The 18,609-nt window shown below is 42.6% G+C and overlaps 1 protein-coding gene across 1 annotated transcript; it reads left to right on the forward strand.

Annotated features, from left to right (window-relative positions):
• Positions 1 to 9,247: 9,247 nt before the first annotated feature.
• pou2af2 (POU class 2 homeobox associating factor 2) lies at positions 9,248 to 18,572 on the forward strand. Its single transcript, XM_068745802.1, has 4 exons — positions 9,248 to 9,379; positions 15,371 to 15,410; positions 15,522 to 15,826; positions 18,141 to 18,572. Exons 1-4 carry the CDS (start codon positions 9,248 to 9,250, stop codon positions 18,570 to 18,572), a joined length of 909 nt encoding a protein of 302 aa, XP_068601903.1.
• Positions 18,573 to 18,609: the final 37 nt, after the last annotated feature.

Consider the following 18,609-nt stretch of genomic DNA (forward strand, 5'->3'; position numbering starts at 1 on the left):
CCACTACAGCTTAGGATTTCATCTTCTCTGCTGCTGGAAGCTCCTCGTTTAGACGTGGAAAATCCCACCTTCATTCCAGCGTAAATTCCTCGGAATCTCGTGATGGCCCCTGGCGCCATGGAGGAAAGGAGGGAGGGGAGAGCCTGTTTCACTTAGCCAATGACTCAGCAGCTGGCCTTTAGCCCCACCCTGTTTGTGGGAGACTGATAACCACACATAGCTGCGGTAGGACTTCAAGACACTCATGGGTACAGCTTGTCTTTGAGCTCCCTCAGTTTTAAACCATCTGGCCAGAGCTGAACTGTCTCATTAGAGGACTGCGTTTGCGTTTTCTTCTGAGTTTCACCTGTCAGGTTGTATCAGGACGGGAACGAGTCCTACATTGCCCGTGGGACGGCAGATGGAAATCAGCCTTTGGCTACAATCCGGCATGTTTACACCCACGTGTAATAACAAATAAGTAAAATAAAAACCCACATGCAGGCATCACTTCTGCAGCGTATTCGCAGTCCAGGAAGCCCCCATGGTCTTCAGTCTGTATACGTGTATATGTTTTATCCAACCTCAGATGTCTTCTCATATTCAGGTCACTACATAACATAACTCGGTATTTGGTAAAAGAGCCAAGCAGCGATTGGTCACAGCCGTTTGTTTCACAAACACAACAACCGTTAACCACAAATATGCATCACCAGTATGGAATATTTTCACCACAAATAAAGACAATTTAACCATCGAAAACTTTCAATGGAGGAGAGCCAATCACAAATTCACTGCTATTTTCACTGAGTTCACCTGAGCATGAGGAAAACAAGCATCTGGTGACAGGAAGGAAAACGTCCATATCTATTGTCTCTCGTGCTGCAGAGTTCTTGCGGTGCACGCTGCCACCTGCTGCACAGAGGAGATCAGATCACGGGTTCCTGCTGGTTGCGACCTCCCTGCACCTGTAGAATTTGACACAGTCATGTACGGTGGGGGGGGGGGGGTCTTAGCTCACCACCAAATCTCATCTGGATTTGATTTAGAATGGAGTCAGGAAATAATATTTCATTTTAACATTAAAACCCCATTTGCAGATAAATCTGTAAAAAATACACTCTGATTCACTTTTACTTTACATGGTTGGTGTATAAAGATACCAAGAACAACCTAGAACCTTTTGATGATGATCCAGATCACCATGTGGACGGTGTAGACCCAGTTAGGAGGGGAATGAGCCGCTTGGGGGGAGGTGTGTGCTCTCTGAGAGCTTTTCTAGTTCTTACATACATATTCTGTTTAGGGTCACCGGGGTGTGGAGTCCATCCCATCAGACAATGGGTGGGATCTGGGGTTCACCCTGGACAAGTTTCCAGTTCACCGCAGAAAAGTAACCAATCACACTCATTCGTCCGTTCAAAACATGCAGAATCCACACAGAAAGGCTGCAGGTTCATTTGAAAGATCTTCATTCTGTAGATCAGTTTCCCCGTTTACGTTTGGGACGTTAAAACGTCCCAAACATAAATGTAAACCCTACGTTTGGGTTAGGGACGTCTTAGATTCAAACGATATTATTCACTCCTCGTTTTCAGTTCGACTGTTTTTCTTACTGGTGACCTGAAGCCGTGCAGTTTGAGAAAAAACGCTGGACTATTTACTGTGTTAATGATACAATACAACAACGCTTGTATCTGCTTGTCAAATAGTTTCTGGTCAGATTCATGATCAGCGTAGGTCGAAGAGCATGGCTGAAGTTGTGCTCTGGACGTAGGCAGAACCTCTCAGGTTAACCTCTGCATATTACAAAGCTCTTTATGCAAAGAAAGGCACGTTGGCTTCCATTTTCAACAACCTTTGTAAACACGCTCAATTCCTTTTGACTGATGGTAAGCGGTTAACGTATTTATTTAGATTAAAAGATTTGGACTTGAAACTGGTTTGATCTGCCAACACTTCTCCCGAGGCCAGGAGCACATTTTCCAACACGATCAGCCCAGCCGTTACGTAATAAAATAAAGTTTAATGCATGCCTGGACAGCGTAGCTGACTTCCTCTCTGATGCTTCCGAGCCATCAGAGCTGCAACCCTGCTCTGTGAATCAAGCAGCTGTTGCCTGCAGGCATGCGGCACATTCTGCTTTAACTTATGTGACACAGATTCATTGTTTGAGAGGAATCAGTCTGAAGCGGCTGCTGTTTCAACCCAAACCTATCACACTGCAAGTCTACATTGCTCTCAGGATTTAACTGCTGTTTCATTTACATAACAAAGTTGATATCTCACATACTGGCAAAACCAAACTGAGTAAACATAGGATAGATACTTTTGATTTCCCATCATCTACATGAAATAAAGAAAAAAAATGGTCCACACCCTGCAGCATGGACTTCTCTTGAATTGTAAACCGTTCCAAACCCAAAGTGAATCACAGCCTCCTCCAATATACCTGATTACCCACCTGGACCTTTGACTCAGTGCTGCCCTCTACTGATATATTTCTGGAATTTGTATTGGATGTGTAGGTTATGGGTCAATGATTGGTAATGGTAATTCACAATAAATATAAAGCAAATGTTTCACAGAAACAAAATACACCTCTTTCGCCTTAAATTTACTTTTGACTTAACGGTCACACAGACCCTTTTACAGGGTTCTGTGGATTGAAAACTCGAAATGGCAGTCGCCCTCGCCATCGTATCATCCCCTTATCGATGCAGATATTTTCCCTTGGTTGATACAAATCCTGCAATTTCAGGACAACATAAATCAACACTGGGCGGACTTTATACGTGCTGTCACACATATCAAGTAGTGAATTGCCATTGTGGTGAAGGAACCTTCATATGATCTGTTTCAATTCAATACATTTTTTATTTATATAGTGACAGATCATAATAAAATCAAGGATAAGGACAGGCAGGAGGAAAGTCAAATACAAAGAGAGGGAGAGATGGAGAGACAGACCGAGAGAACATGAGCAGACAAAAACAAAACCTATTTAGATTAAATCCAGTGATTCACAACATATAGGCTGCAGAGCAAACCACTGACCAAAGACCCGCTATATAAAGCTATAAATGCTAATGCTAGCGATAGGGCACATGTGTCAAACTGAAGGCCCGGGGGCCAAATGTGGCCTTCCAAGTCATTTTTTGTGGCCCACGAGAGCTGTGTGCAGACATTTGTTTTTGTAAAATGCTGCATCTGTCACACGTGTTCTTAACAGCCCACATTTGTTGATTGTACTGCAGCTCTGCCCCTCTCAACTGTAACAAAAGAGTTTTGAACAAGTTTAATGCCATAACTTGTGTTGGATGATATTTTTCTTTATTTATTATTTAATATTATTTACTTGAATAAGTTTGATTATTGATCGATGGAGTAGTGTGGTTTTCTTAACCTGATCAATTGAAAGGATTTATGTTATGATAACAGCAATAATCTATCCATATATTTTTACTACTATACAATTGAATATGCAATGTTTGTAACTTAAGTAGTGAACTGAGCAAGTGGAAAAATTCAGCAACATGGCAATAACAATAGCAACACGCTGCAGTCAGGAAATCAATAATCTGCTGGCTGTGACTATTGAAAGTTATTTGAACTTTTTTGTTTTTTTTAGCATGTGCTGACATGTTGACCCCGGCGACATATGGCGCTCAGGATCAGCACTGGACAGCTCCATAGGTAGTCGGCTACATATGTAGCTGTCCAGTCCTGATTCTGAATGTGAACTTCAGCACTGGGCAGCTCCATAGGTAGTCGGCAATATATAATAATAATAATAATACATTTTATTTATATAGCGCTTTTCTGAGAACTCAAAGATGCTTTACAGTGTACATAATAAAAACAGTAAAGTAATACAGAAAATACAAACAATAAAAATGTGAACACGGATATAAAATCAATAAAATTCAAACAGCAAAATAATACATTAAAAGTGAATATGGATATAAAATCAATACAATTCAAACAGTAAAATAATACATTAAAAGTGAACACGGTTAAACAATCAATAGAAATTCCAACAGTAAAATTATACATTAAAAGCAATGTCAAACAGATAAGTTTGTAGCTGTCCAGGGCTGATCCTAAAAGTGCCGTCTTTTCCGCGGCATTGACTCGGGGAATGTTCTTTATCTTGCCCACTTCGGTTGTTTTTTTTGGTTTGGTTTGTCCATGACAAGACAAAGTGGTGGCTTTTTGGTTTTGCTTTGCTTTTGTATCGATTATCTTTGTTCCTGCCTGAATGGAACTTTTCCACATTATTAGATGTGCTAATTTATTCCCATCACAAACTTTGGTTCATACTTATGATTTTTCTCATTTACAGTATGGCTTTATCTCTAACAATGTTTTAAGTTACAACCTTTGTAAAAAGTGATATCAAAACGGAATATTTTATTGTAATTACTGTGATGGCTAAAGAGTTAAATACAAAAATAAAAAGTTATTTAACAGCATGTTAATGAGTAGTTACATTTATTTTACATTGAATGACATTACATTTAGTTAAATATTTTACTGTGTTACGGTTTACATTTGGCCTTTGGAGGGCAAACATAATGCTAATGAGTTTGACACCCCCGCGATAGGGAGATCTGACTTGACAGCCACAGGTCCAGGTTCTGCAGCAACACAGACAGAAGGACCTGCAGACTGAGATGCAAAGAGGAAAATGTGAATAACCAGATGGAGAGTGAGGAGCTCAGTGTCTCATAGGAGGTTATGCCAGCAGTGTTGGCCTATGACAGCATATTGACATGGAAAAACCATCGGATTAGTTAAAAAGGAAAGTCTTTAATCTACTTATGAATATAGTGATGGTGTCTGCCTGACAAACAGAATCAGGGAGCTGATTCAACAATAAAGGAGCTTGACAACTGATAACGAAATTAGAACAGCATTGAATACCTTATCTGAGTATTTTTGGGTTAATATGTGCCTCATTTGTGAAATATTGAAAAGGTGATAAACACAGTCCTTGAAATGCTTCTTAATAGTGTTGCCTAAGGGAAGTATATAGCATGAATAAAACAGGTCCAAGCACTGAACCCTGTGGAACTCCATATCTAACTTCTGTATACGTAGACTTATTATGAACACGTACAAATGGAGATCTATCAGATAAATATGATCTTAAATCAGTTCCGTTGGGGTTGATCACTTTGCATCTCTAGCGCTCAATTCCCCTGCTCCATGACTTCACCTTGGTCATAACAATCCTCTTCTTCAATTGCTGAAACAGCTGCGTTCTGTTTAGTACCGTGACTAACACTTTCCACGGTTGTAAGGTGCATGTATCTCTCAGATTCCATTGCTTCATCATTTTTTCCTCTTCCTATTCTGTGCCCTTCCAGATTCTGCTGCCTGTTATATACTGTAGTAGTAATAGACGGTGATCACCCACCCAAAAATATGCTGTGCTGTCACCCACAGGTTGTAGGTCCTCACTACAGTACAGGAGAGGTCTGATTTTCACTGCAGACCTGGGCAAGATCGTCCTCTTGACCCCCCCACCCCTCCGCGGGTGGCAAAGGTATTGGTTTATTTTAACGTATGTATTATATATATATATATATACACGTTTTGGTATAGAAAGAGTTATGACCTCAGTGCAGCAAAAATGACAACCAGGCAGTCACTGGCAATGGCTAAAGTTTTTTCTCCACATTATTCATGTCTAAATACGGTTCATATTATAGCTTTATCACTAGCGTCTGGCTATCTGGATTACCTCATATTTCCATTTATTTCTTCAACACAGAGGTGTCTACTTCAAGAATCTCCTCAGCTCACGTTCACTCCTGCGCATTTAAACCGATAAACTGTTTATAAAGTGTTGAAGAGAAGGATTATATTCACTTTGGCTCGATATGTTTCCATGGGCCTGTCCAAGAGCTCCTGTAGTATAGCATTGTTTTTATTTAAGAGTTTCCTACCTGGTTCAGTCTCGCGAGTACCAGTCCTTTAGCCTGCAGGTCTGTATAGAATGTGTTATTGATTACTCCAAGTGTAACCTCAACTGACCCGGCTGTGACTGTATTTGTGTTTCAATGTCTGATAAGTGTGAATGGTGGGTTCTCACTTCCACCCATATTTGGACAACTTTCCAATTTAAAGGTGAAGTGTTTAGCTCACTAAAGATATGGGACCATGCCTTCATCACCTCCCCGAAGGTTAGCAAAACTAAACTGTTTTAGCCTTCATGCACAAAGGTAATGTAGAAATCTGTGCAGGCAGGGCTCGAATAAACATTTCTATTGCCCCATTCAGCAAAACGCATCATCCAGTCTCTGAAGAATTGAAAGTATTGCTCATGACTGTGATGAAGCATTGTAATTTCAGCGCTCAGAGGAGCAAACACAAGGAGAAAAACGGTACAAAATAACTGAAAAAGACTAAATAACAAAGACACAAAGTGGCAAGTGATGTCACATTTTGTTAATAAAATGTATTAAAAAAAAGATAGTAGACAAATGAAACAGGGAAGGGCAAACGGGTGGAGCCAGGTGAAGCTGGGATGATGACAGTCGAATAAATTAAGGAGGAGCAGATGTTGACAGACAAGTGGGGCAGGGAGGGGTAGATGATAGAAGACAGGTGGAGCACAGACGCATGCAGACACTGAGAGACAGGTGGAGCCCGGAGACAGCAAAGATGACAAAAAAAGTGGAGCAGGGAGGAACAGCTTATGACAGACAATTGTAGTAAGGAGGAGCAGATGATGGTAGAGATGTGGAGCAGGGAGGAGGAGATGATGGCAGACAGATGAAGCAGGGAGGATCAGATGATGGCAGAGTAGTGAAGCATGATGGAGCAGATGACAACAAACAGGCAAATAAGCGGGGAGGAGGAGATGATAGCAGACAGGGGGAGTATGTGCCTGAATTTCCCTCTGGGATCAATAAAGTATTGTAAAGGGAAGTTTTCCCTGACTCCATCGCTACAGTGATTGCTCTTGTGAGTCACGTTGGGTGCTGTCTTTCCTTGCAGGTCTTTCCGTACTAAACCTGTAAAGGGCCTTGAGATAACCTTTCTGTTATGATCTGGTGCTATAGAAATAACAATGAATTTAAATTTAATTAACACCTGACTGTCCTGAGAGGGACCACCATGTCCATGCAGAAGTTCAAATAGTCTGTTAAACACTGTGCCACCCCCTCCATGTCCTCCCCATGCAAAACCACTATGACGTTCCAGCCTGTGTTCTGGAAGCAGTCCCTGAGAGTGTCCTCTGATTCCAGGGACCTCCTCCTGATCTGTCGAGTTGTCATGGGCATCCTCTTTACAAAGAGAACTAGGCTGTGATCAGATTTACCCAGTGGGGGGGAAGGGGTTAGGGTTAGGGTTTGTATACTTCCTTGGCATTGGTGTAAAACAGGTCTATTGTTCTGTTCTTTTGTCTGGGGCGGTCAACACACTGAAATACATTAGCAAGAGAGGATTCCAGTGTGACGTGATTAAAATCCCCAGAAATGATGATGAGAGCCTCTGGGTGCTGTGTCCGAAGACTAGAGGTGGTGGTGGAAATGGCCACATGTGCTGTATCTTGGTCGGCTCTCGGTGGAATGTAAACAGCCAGGATGATGATGCTCACCTTCATTCCTCTCTTTTCAAGAGCAGACCTCCACTTCTCTAAATTATTCTCTACCTCCACCCTGCTCTCACTGCAGATCACAATGTCATCTGGAAACATCATATTCCAAGGAGCTTTCTGTCTCACCTCATCTGGCAAACAAAAAGGGGCTCAGAACTGATCCCTGGTGCATCCCACCTCTACACTAAAGTCCCCTGTTTCTCCTACTGCACACTTTACTGCTGTCATACATGTCCTGAACTACTCTGACATACTTCTCTGCCACTCCAGACGTCCTCATGCAGTACCACAGTTCCTTTCTGGGCACCCTGTCATAGGCTTTCTCTAGATCTACAAAATCACAATGCAGCTTCTTCTGACCAACCCTATACTTCTCCATTGCCACCTTCAACGCAAACATTGCGTCCGTGGTACTCTTCATCGGCAGAAAGCCATACTGCTGCTCACAAATACTTACTTCTGTCCTTAGTCTAGCCTCAACCACCTTTTCCCATAACTTCATTGTGTGACTCATGAGCTTTATCCCCCTATAGTTTCCACAACTATGTATGTTTCCCTTCTTCTTAAAAATGGGCTCCATTCCTCTGGCATCTTCTTCCCTTCTAGGATTGCATTAAACAACCCTGTTAAAAACTCTACAACTACACAGTAGTAGTAGTAGTATAGTAGTAGTATATTTAAGTAGAAAATGACACAACAACATCCTTTTATGCAAAGATTTCTCACATTTCTTTATCCCATCATAGTGGAGGTGCCAAAACTGTACCTGCAAACACTACAAGAGTATTTTGTGCTCTTTAAGGTTTCATTTGTTCCAGAGATGCACAGACAAACCCTGAACTCCAAACTCATACTCTGTATGTGGAATAATACATTCCTTTCACATTTAAATGACTAGTGAGTGCTCATTGAAGTATACCAGTGTCTCTCTTCCATGCTTCTGAAGCCTCCAAACCCGAATCTTGACTGTAGATGCAAATAGTGTCAAAAACGTCCCTACCAAACATTTGCATTTAAACAAATAGATAAAGGTCATTTTGAAAAGCTGCCTCCTGATGACATGCTCACGTACCTGCCCTCCTGACGGCATAGTTAAAGCTCCCATCCACTCAGTATGGTGCAGCACTCTGGAGTCAGCTACTGTCGGTAAATAGAGCAGGGAGGCCTCTGTGTGTGTGTGTGTGTGTGTGTGTGTGTGGGAGAGAGTGTGTGTGTGTGTGTCAGCACTCAGGAGCATCATGGACACAGGTAAGACCCAGGCATTCATATTCATACACTACTGCTGCATTACTGCACACATGATCTATCTGTCTGTATGTCTGTCTGTCCGTCAGTGGAAAACCAGCTTTAACTCTTAACCTGTCTGTTAACCAACATTTGTATTTGAATATGTTTCTGTTTCTGTCAATAGACATGCTCGTATCTTCAGATGCTCGTGATGAGTTTGTTAAATGATAATGTTGATGTTATGTTGTAAACTCATTGAACTAATGTCGGCTTCTAACCTGCCTGGTTTTCGCCGACCATTTGCATTAACCATCCAACGATAATTTCCATGACATTTACACGCTGATCCCAAAGAGTCATTGAGCGACATGAATAAAACTGTGAAACATTCAAATGAACACACATTTGTGGGGATGGATGAAAATTTGTATGAAGTGGAACTGTCTCTATGTTTCTGTAGACTATTCTAAGCGAGTGTACCAAGGCGTACGAGTCAAGCACACGGTCAAAGACCTACTGGCAGAGAAGAGGTCCCAGCAGACCAGTGGGCCAAGATACAGCGTAAGCTCCTCGAAACCTGCCTCCCTTTGTCCCCCCCCCCCCTTCTCTGTCTCCTACCACTTCATTTTTCTCCCTGACCAAACAGTGCAGCCACAGTTGACATTCTCTTTGGAACACAATTAAGGTTGAGGTTGCTTTTAAAAATCTCTCCTGTTTACATTTTGTCTGGTTTTGTGGCCAACGATCCAGCGTTGATCCATTGACCGCGTGCGTCCCACCACTCCCCCCCTCTCTACTCCCCTTGAACCAATCTGTAAATAGCTGAGCGTTGTGTGTAGAGAGAGACACAAAGCGCCAAGTCCCATCCTGACCTTACAAAAGAATACTGACACAATGCTCCCAACGGTGAAGGCCATCATCTTCCAAAACTCCCCTGAGGTGGGGGTGGGGGGTGGGTGGGAAGGCTGAGCTGGACAGGTCGCATAGAAAGACAGAGAAAGGGCAGTGAAGGAGGCTGCCTATGCAAAGTTTTTCCATGCACACCTGTCAGCCGACATTGTCCTCTGCTGTGTACTGGCCACAGACAAGCCTCCTATTGTTGCCTGAGAAATGCACACACTGCAGCACAGCAACACAACCAGAGGCATCAGGGTCGGCCTCAGACTTCTGCAAGCACAAGCAAGATTGGCTTTTCTTTCCCCATAAAGCAGAGTCAAAAGACTCCGACAGGACAGTGTTCACTGTTTGCTCTCTGTGTAGCACCGGCACGGTCCACTCTATAGACACACAGTCCACCAGAGACGCACCTAATGCAGGGATTGTGCTGGAGATAAAGGAGAAGATAGCAACAGATGAATTGAGGACAGGTCCACACAGCAGCTCTGACAAGTTCCAGCTGCATTCAGTTTGTAGCTTAGAGATTACATCGTGGTACAGAGGGATGCCCGAGGAGGACAGGAGGACAGTAACTCCTGCTGGGGACAGACGTAGCTTTATTCAAGCCCATCTTGTGGAGGCAGAACTGTTGCAGAGGATCGAGCATACATGAGTCGAGCATCAGCTGGTGAAGTCAGTGCTGACAATCAACTGGCCTCATCTTGGCTGCAGATACTTCACTGTTAGCCTTCATCTACATCTCATTTAGACACGAGCTGCAGGTTTGCCTTCTGACATTAGATCCAAACATTCAGTATTAAGGGGAAAGTTCACTCATAAATAAAAACACAGCCATTATCTAGTCGTCCCTGTACCAATAGATAGTGTGGTAAAGTTTTGCAAAATTCATTAAAGGAATATTCACAGCAAAATTGGCTGCGGGGATTTTCTCAGAATGGAAGATGATGGGGATCTTGATAGGGAAAGACAACAAGATATAACTCAAGACAGCTTGTTTTTACTATGAACGAACCTTCATGTGTGCTCAGTCTGTTGTGTACTTATTACCTCATTCTTGTAGTGCCGTCCGGTTCAGCTTCTTAAACTGAGCCTCCAGAGTAGATTTTTTCCTCCCTGGATATCCTTGCAGTCGCCGTCTTCAAATGAAAAGCTAACCTTCTCCAGCTATGAGGTTTGATGTAAACAGCAGGTCACTGCGTTTATTATTAGGGGTCTATTATATACACTGGTCTATCCCCTGTTGTTTGACCTCAGCACTCACTTTTGCACCATTAGGACTTTTCATGCACCGCTGTGCAAAAAGTCACGTTACCTAAAAACCTCAAAGGTTTGCAGTTCCAGAAAATTACTCGAGTTTCTTGGAGATTAAATTGTTTCTGATTTTTTTCACACAGACAAACGTCATGTTGGGTTTTGTCTTGTAAGATTTCTTGGCAGTAAAAAGAACGGAATAACAGAATCCTTTATGAAGCAACTCTCTTTCTGAAAATAATTTATGTGAGCAGAACTGCAACTTGAATTGTTTAAGCCAGTCAGACCCTTCCCTGAAAACCACACAACACTCTTCGTTCTTCAGTCTCCACCACTTTGTCCTCTGCTCTGCCTTCATCCTCTTCCTCTTCTTCACCACTACACACCACCAGCCTATGTTGGCTGGCTGCACTCTCTCCTACCACGACCTTACAGTCACCAATCTCCTTTAAACTGCTCCCTCTACACAAGGTCACCCTATGTTCTAGTCTCTTCTGGAAATAAGTGTTAACTCCTTTCATTTCCACTCCAGAACTTCTCCTTCTCCTCTAACTCACATCCTACCCATTGAGCGTATCCACTAACAATATTCAACATGACACCCTCAATCTCCAGCTTCAAACTCATCAGTCTCTCCGACACTCGATTCTCCTCTAGAACACTCTGCACCAACTCTTCCTTCAAGATAACTCCTCCTCCATTCCTCTTTCCATCACCTCCGTTATAAAACAACTTGAATCCTGCTCCTCAGCTTCTAGCCTTGGTTCCTTTCCTCCTGGTCTCCTGGACACACCACACATCAACCGTTCTCCTCATCATCATGTCCACCAGCTCTCTAGCTTTTCCCCTCATGGTCCCAACATTCAAAGTCCCTACTCTCTCACTCAACACATACTTTTTCCAAAAGCCCGTCATAACTCTGAGTCGTCGTAAAGTGAGGACCACCTGTATATGATATAAAGTGATCGCAAACAACTCCATATGGGTTACTGCTGAAAACAGCAGTCGCTTTGGTGCTCTTCTCTGATCAGAATGAAATTAGTTCAACCTCCACAACATTTTGTCTTTTGTGCACATCATAGTAGCAAATGTTTCCTTCCTCTGAACAAATTGCAAATGCTTGTGGACATGTAATCACAGCAGAGTCATGCAGAGGCTGGATTCACCACTTAAGGAGATTCTTTCCTCGCTGAATTGCAAGGGATGATATCCGTTGTGATGTAGATGAAATGATGTGTCCAGACAGACAGGAACTTCTTCATGTGACAGAATGATCTACCCGTATTCAGATACAATATGTAGCAATATTGTTCGCATTTGTGCACAGCTCTACCAAAACGGTGTTTCTTATGTTTGTTGTAAATCAGTGACTGTAGTATATTTTTCTTTTGCACAATGCTGTAGAATTGCAAAGAGCATATACAGTAAAAATGTGAAACGTACGTATTCAGCATCTTGTGTTCACTTACTCCCCTAACTACAGCAATGTGTACATTTACTGTTGTTTTGTACAAGTAGTGTCTAGTGCTGTCTTGAGCATTTTCAGGTCATTTCACCGAGTTCTGACCTTTTTTTTTGCACTGGAAAACGCTGAAAATAAACTGTCAAAATAAAAAAATGACAACCCCATTTGAATCTCTTGTCCAGAAACTATGGTGTCAAGACTTCTCATTTTGATGACACTGGCAGCTTCATTGACATGAAGACTTGACTTCTCTGCCACTCCAGACTTCCTCATGCAGTCCCACAGTTCCTCTCTGGGCACCCTGTCATAGGCTTTCTCTAGATCTATAAAGACACAATGCAGCTCCTTCTGACCTTCCCTGTACTTCTCCCTTGCTAGACTCAATTTGGTACTCTTCCTCTGTCAACACCTTCCCACCTCTGTCCTTCATCACTCTAACATGCTGAACATCCTTCCCATCTCTGTTTCTCTGTCTGTCCAGCCTGTACAGATCCTTTCTCTCCCTCTTTACTATCTAACCTGACATACAGGTCATCATATGACCTCTGTTTGACCTTTGCCTTGCGTCTTGTCTCCCTGTACTCTTGTTTACTCTCTTCTGTCCTCTGAATGTCCCACTTCTTCTTAGCTAACCTCTTTTCCTGTATACACTTCTGCACTTACTGGTTCCACCACCAGGTCTCCTTATCTCCTTTTCTCCCAGAAGACACACCCAGTACTCTCCTACCTGTCTCCCTGATCACCTTAGCTGTTGTATTCCAGTCTTCTGGAAGCCTCTCTTGAACACTCAAAACCTGTCTCACTTCTTCCCTGATAGTTAATTATTACATAGGATGTAGTTATTTTCCCAATTAATAATTAGTTAATGATTTATTTGAAGTATCAACTTATTACCCCCCCCCCCCCCCACACACACACACACACACACACACACACTGACAATGATGATTTCCATATGCAGCCTTCAGAGATGCACTGTGCCGTATCTGCGCTACATGAGGAAGTCTTGGCACTAACAAATTACATTCAAATTCTGGCCTCAAAATTTGCCTGCGTTCCAGCCTACATGGGCTGAATATCAACTCTTTCATGTTAACAATATGCAAAGAGAGCCTCTCCTGTCCAACCATGTTGTATGTCATCAAGAACAGTAAGGAGTTGTAATATGTAATAATTACATATCACAGATATTACTGATCAAGCATGAGGAAATTAACTGGCTATAAACGATAGAGACAAATAAACAAGCGCACTGCATTTCTAAATTGACACTGTGCAAGCACATTATTTTAATGTTAAATGGTCGACACTTACGTACTGCACTGTTTACACCTTAGCGGTGCCCAAAGCGCAGAACTGCAGTCGAGAACCAAACGTTTTTAATACAGACAGCGAGATGATTTTTTTTTTGGTTCATCTCCTTACCTACTATGTGTGATCTATGTACTTCCTGTGAGTGATTCCCTGTACTTCCTGTGGCTCTCACTTGTTTTTGAGAACTGCCTCAACCTTTGCTCTGTGCCTTATACTGTACATGTCTTACATTTCAACATGTCTTTATCCACTTCTTGCCTCGCTCCATGTGGTATATTGTTTTACTTTCATCGTACACCTGTGCCATGTCAAAATGTGTCCTGTCAAAATATGTTATCATTTAACGCTCGCTGTCCTGTTACCTTGGGGTCAATTTAATCCCAATCAATATTTACCATTCAAAAAAATAACTCACTTTTTTTTCACTTCATATTTTATGACTTTTCCTAATTTGATTTGTACAATTGATTAAGCGAAAATTATCATGATATTTTAGCAATGTACTGAACACACACTGCACGCATTGGTGTTCCTCTGGAGTGTAACTATGTTTGTGTATGTGTCAGAGAGCGAGAGAGAGAAAGAGAGAGAGAGAGAGAGAGAGAGAGAGACCTACCGTCCTACTCACATCTGCTAAAGTCGAACCAATATTTCCCGTGTTGTGGAGGGCGGGGTATTCCCACAAGGACATTGTTAGTTCATGCAAAATAAGTGAGGCGCATATAAAAGCCTCTCTCTCTCTCTCTCTCTCTCTCTTTCTCTAAGTGTTAAATTTGAAGTTCATTATCAACCTTTGATAATTGTGATATTTTACTTTCACACGAGAGCCTCTGTTGTTTAACTATATTTATTATCTAGTGTCTTCGTTAAAAGCAGCCTCTAGGATGTCGTCAATTATAAAGTAAATAGATGGAAACACTAAAAATGAATCTAGAAAGCTCTGCAGTAGCTCAGTTGATTTAGTTGCACAGCTTCCACTGTAGTGAAGATGAAATAATTCAAAGGGCTCCACAACTCCCCTGCGACATTGTTTCCTCCCATTGTTCCTTTACTTCCTGCTTCAACGATCTTCCTCTCTTCCAGACCAGCGTGTCTCCATCTTCACATCTTAAATGGAGCATCTGCTCCAGAAGGCAGGCTTTATAGTTCATGAGGCAGTCCCAACTTCATTGGTGTTCATCAGTGTGTTTGGCTGTTTGGTAGAAGTTCCTAAAGTCACTGACTAGAAATTACTTATCCCAGCTGAATGCATCATATTGAATTCTTAAGTTTTACTATTTTTTTCTTTTCAAGATAAATTAATCCTAATAATTAACTAATTCAAGATTTTGGCCTGATGGTGGCGCTAGAGGAAAGGTCAAGTTGTTGTTTTTTATTCAACAAATCCATCAAAGCTTGGTCAACAATTTCTGTCAATCCTTTTCTAGAGGCAAATATCCTTGACCCCAAGGATAAAATGTGTTAGTAATATTTGAGGATAACAGGATTCTGAAAAAGTTAAACGGCTCAAACCAACGCAAAAACCAAGAAGAAATGTGAGTAAAGTGAATTTACCTGATGCAACAGGCAAGCCACAAAGAAATAATGCTGTCCATCTTACATCCTGTATGCTATTTCTGTCCCAGGGAGGGTCAAGCACCCCGCCTTCGTTTGTCCCGATGACAGGTGAGATGTCTCTTCACCTCCATCACCTAGAATACGTTGTCTTTACAGAGCAACCTGCCACCACGACGAGGACGAGGACATATTTATCAGTCTGAAATCTTCATCCTACAGGCTCTCACATGCTTTCTAGCTATTACGGCATGAGGCGTCCCACAATCTCAGACGCAGACTTCTGCTCGTCCACCAAGCAGTTCTCCCCTGATGTGTATTCAACCACGTTGGTGGGCAAGCCTTTGGGATGTGACCCCTCCACCGTGGCGGGCTACTCCTCGCTCATTGACGGCTACTACCCGGAGACGTTTGGGGATTACCGCAGCGCCACTGCCTTCTCCAGCTCCGGAGGATCCTACCTGTCCCCGTCGGCCCTGTCCGCACTGCTGCCTCCCTTTGGTGGAGAGACCTCACATTATTTTCTGGTAGGACACATTTATGTGACGTGATGGATTTCGTTTTTTTCATTGTGAAATCAAGTTAATAGACATTTTGATATTTTGATCAAATATTGTAGATGTTTAATTGCGGCAGGTCGCAGGTGTCTTCATCTGAATTAAGTGAGGCAAATAAAGAGAAGTGCAGGATTGAGTATGCGAGGATTGAGAGTCAGTGGTTCATAAAGTGATCGGTAAACACAAAATTAAAGATATAAATTTCATTTGACTTGTGCAAGTATTTATCTAGATGGTATTACATACTGCATGTTGTGTTCCCCTTTTACTTTGCCTTTACTTGACCAGGTTAGTCCAATTGACATCAAAGATCTCTTTTACGAGGGAGATCTGGCCAAGAGGGCAGCAGCAAAGTTACAATAAAACAATAAATTGATTTTTTAATCTAAGAGCCGTCGATCGTAGATTAAAACTTCTTAGTTTCCTAGTTAAAAGACAGAATAAATAGGAACATGTGCTAACGACAAAGGCCACAAGCACATAAAGATGTCCAGTTAACCTTAGGATAGAGCAGGCAAAGGCAAACTACGGCCCGGGGGCCATATACGGCCCTCTGGACTTTTTAATCCGGCCCAACGAATTTGTCCAAATTATATCCTTAAATTAAATTGTATTACAATTAAACCTCATTCATTTGACCTTTTCCCTGTAATGCTACCCTTAAAAAGCCAAATCCTTTCAGGTAATGGCTTTTCCATGTAATTTATATTAGTTCACACAAACACTCCATCCATCTGTTCCTGGCCCGGCCCATCTGTCAAATTTTACAGCCCATTGTGGTCCGCGAGTCAAAACATATGCCCACCCCTGGGATAGAGTGTACAGCGGTGAGTAAGTGGACCACAGCTGGTTAAAAAAATGTCTGTGCCCATTGGTACATTCTATCCAGCATGAGGAGGCAGTGAGCGGAAGCATTCGCTAATATTCCATCTTGAGGAAGAGCGGCTCTACGCTATCTGAGCCAGCTGGTTCTGTGGGTTTGACTACTTTTAGAACTTTCAGGACATCTGTAATGATAAAGGGAGTAAAGCTAAAAACCTGAGTAATTCCAATGGGTCTCTCTGGAATTAACGATACATCAACAGAATTGTCAGATTTCTATAGAAAACAAGAGGAAATAAAATGATTATTGAAATAACTTTTCTCACTTACTCTGAGACCATCACGTTTACTAGATGGAAGATTCCATGAGTTACAGCAAGCAGACAAAGATTTGATGGTCTTCCAAAAATGATTTGGCTTTTTGCAATTTTCTGTTGTCGAGAAATAAAATTCAGATTTTACTTTCCAAGGGAGAGATGTGAATGTACTTCTCAATTATCTAAATATACAGCCAATCTGCTTCTAATCCTAACATGCCTGCCTTGGCCCATGCAGCACATCTGGCAGGTCGGATTATGGATGGATTAGCATGTCCCTCAACACTAAATGATTGAAAAGGGACGTGTTTATTCACAATACTCAAGAAGCTTTGGTGAAATTATTTCCAAGCCAATTCAACATTATTAAAAAGAGCTATTCTATCCAGGGAGGGGAATTGATAAGATATATACGATTCCAATTCCATTTTCGATTCCGTGTTTTCAATTATTGATCGATCCTCTGTGGGGAAAAAGGAGAACAAACAGGTCGATTAACATCAACTTTGTCTTATATATTATTTCAGAATTTTCCAGTTACATGACCTCACAAACCCAACAGTGAGGTCTCGAGAGGCTCACAGCCGAGTGTTCCTTGATGGGGTACTACGGGGTCCCCAGAAATTCTTTTTTTCATAACAAAATTAGCATTGTGAACAAAAGACACCAAACAATTCTGTGGCAATTACAGAGGAATGCATAGAAATGAAAATTATCTCCTTTTTAGAAGAATATATGCGGCGAGTACTCAAAAATAAAACTATTTTTGAGTACAAGGGACTGATGGAATCATCTCAAGTCCAATGGAACTGTGCAATGTGCAACCACAACTATGAAGAATAACCCCCCCCCCCATAGTGGGCATTATCCTTGCAGGGGATGGGGGCGGGCTTCCATAGAGCTGAATCTCCTGATCCGCCGGAATGACGGCAGCAGACTCCCTTCCTCGATGGAAGGAGAAGCTAGCGGTAGATTGGCGCGAGCACTGCCAGCGTCTGAGCCAGTCAGACTCTGTCTCTCATCGACTTCATCTCAATGTGATGCATGAGAAGGGATTCATTTAACGTTAACCGCTAGTAGTGGCAGGTTTTCCAATCAGCAGGACATAAATGAATTGATCGCTGATCCTCTTGTCTTCCCCCCAGAGAGACTCTTGGGAGCAGTCAGTTCCAGACTCCGCATCACAGGTGGAAGCTCTGTGTCCCGACAGTTTGGCCTCCAGCAGCATCCCGCCTTCCATGCCCAGCCCAGAGACCCCAGGAAGCCCCTCCCAATACCGTTCACCCAGCCGCGGCACCTCCATGGGATCCGGCAGCCAACCCTACACCCTGCACACCCTGGAGGACACCCACTACCATCCACTAACCACCAGCAGCTCGTATCCCATCCCCTCCGCCTCCTTCTCCGGCCCTCCTTACATGAGCAGCCCCGTCAGTGAGCTGGTGTCCAGAATTGTGACAGAGGAGGCCACCGACAGCCATGCCAGTTTGGCCCCCAATGAAGATGCCCACTCCTGCTGGCCCAAAGAGGATGGGGGGAGCATCTGGTCCTCCTATGAGATCAGGAGAGCCTATTGACTGGAGGAACCTGAGGACAGAAGGAGGGGTTAAGTGG

The sequence above is a fragment of the Brachionichthys hirsutus genome, chromosome 11 (assembly GCF_040956055.1).
Source record: "Brachionichthys hirsutus isolate HB-005 chromosome 11, CSIRO-AGI_Bhir_v1, whole genome shotgun sequence".
NCBI lineage: Eukaryota > Metazoa > Chordata > Actinopteri > Lophiiformes > Brachionichthyidae > Brachionichthys > Brachionichthys hirsutus.

Coding starts and splice junctions, on each gene's coding strand:
- pou2af2 (XM_068745802.1), top strand. CDS start 9,248: ATGAAGTGGAACTGTCTCTATGTTTCTGTAGACTATTCTAAGCGAGTG. Junction 9,380..15,370: donor CCAGTGGGCCAAGATACAGC/GTAAGCTCCTCG, acceptor TTTCTGTCCCAG/GGAGGGTCAAGCACCCCGCC. Junction 15,411..15,521: donor TTCGTTTGTCCCGATGACAG/GTGAGATGTCTC, acceptor TTCATCCTACAG/GCTCTCACATGCTTTCTAGC.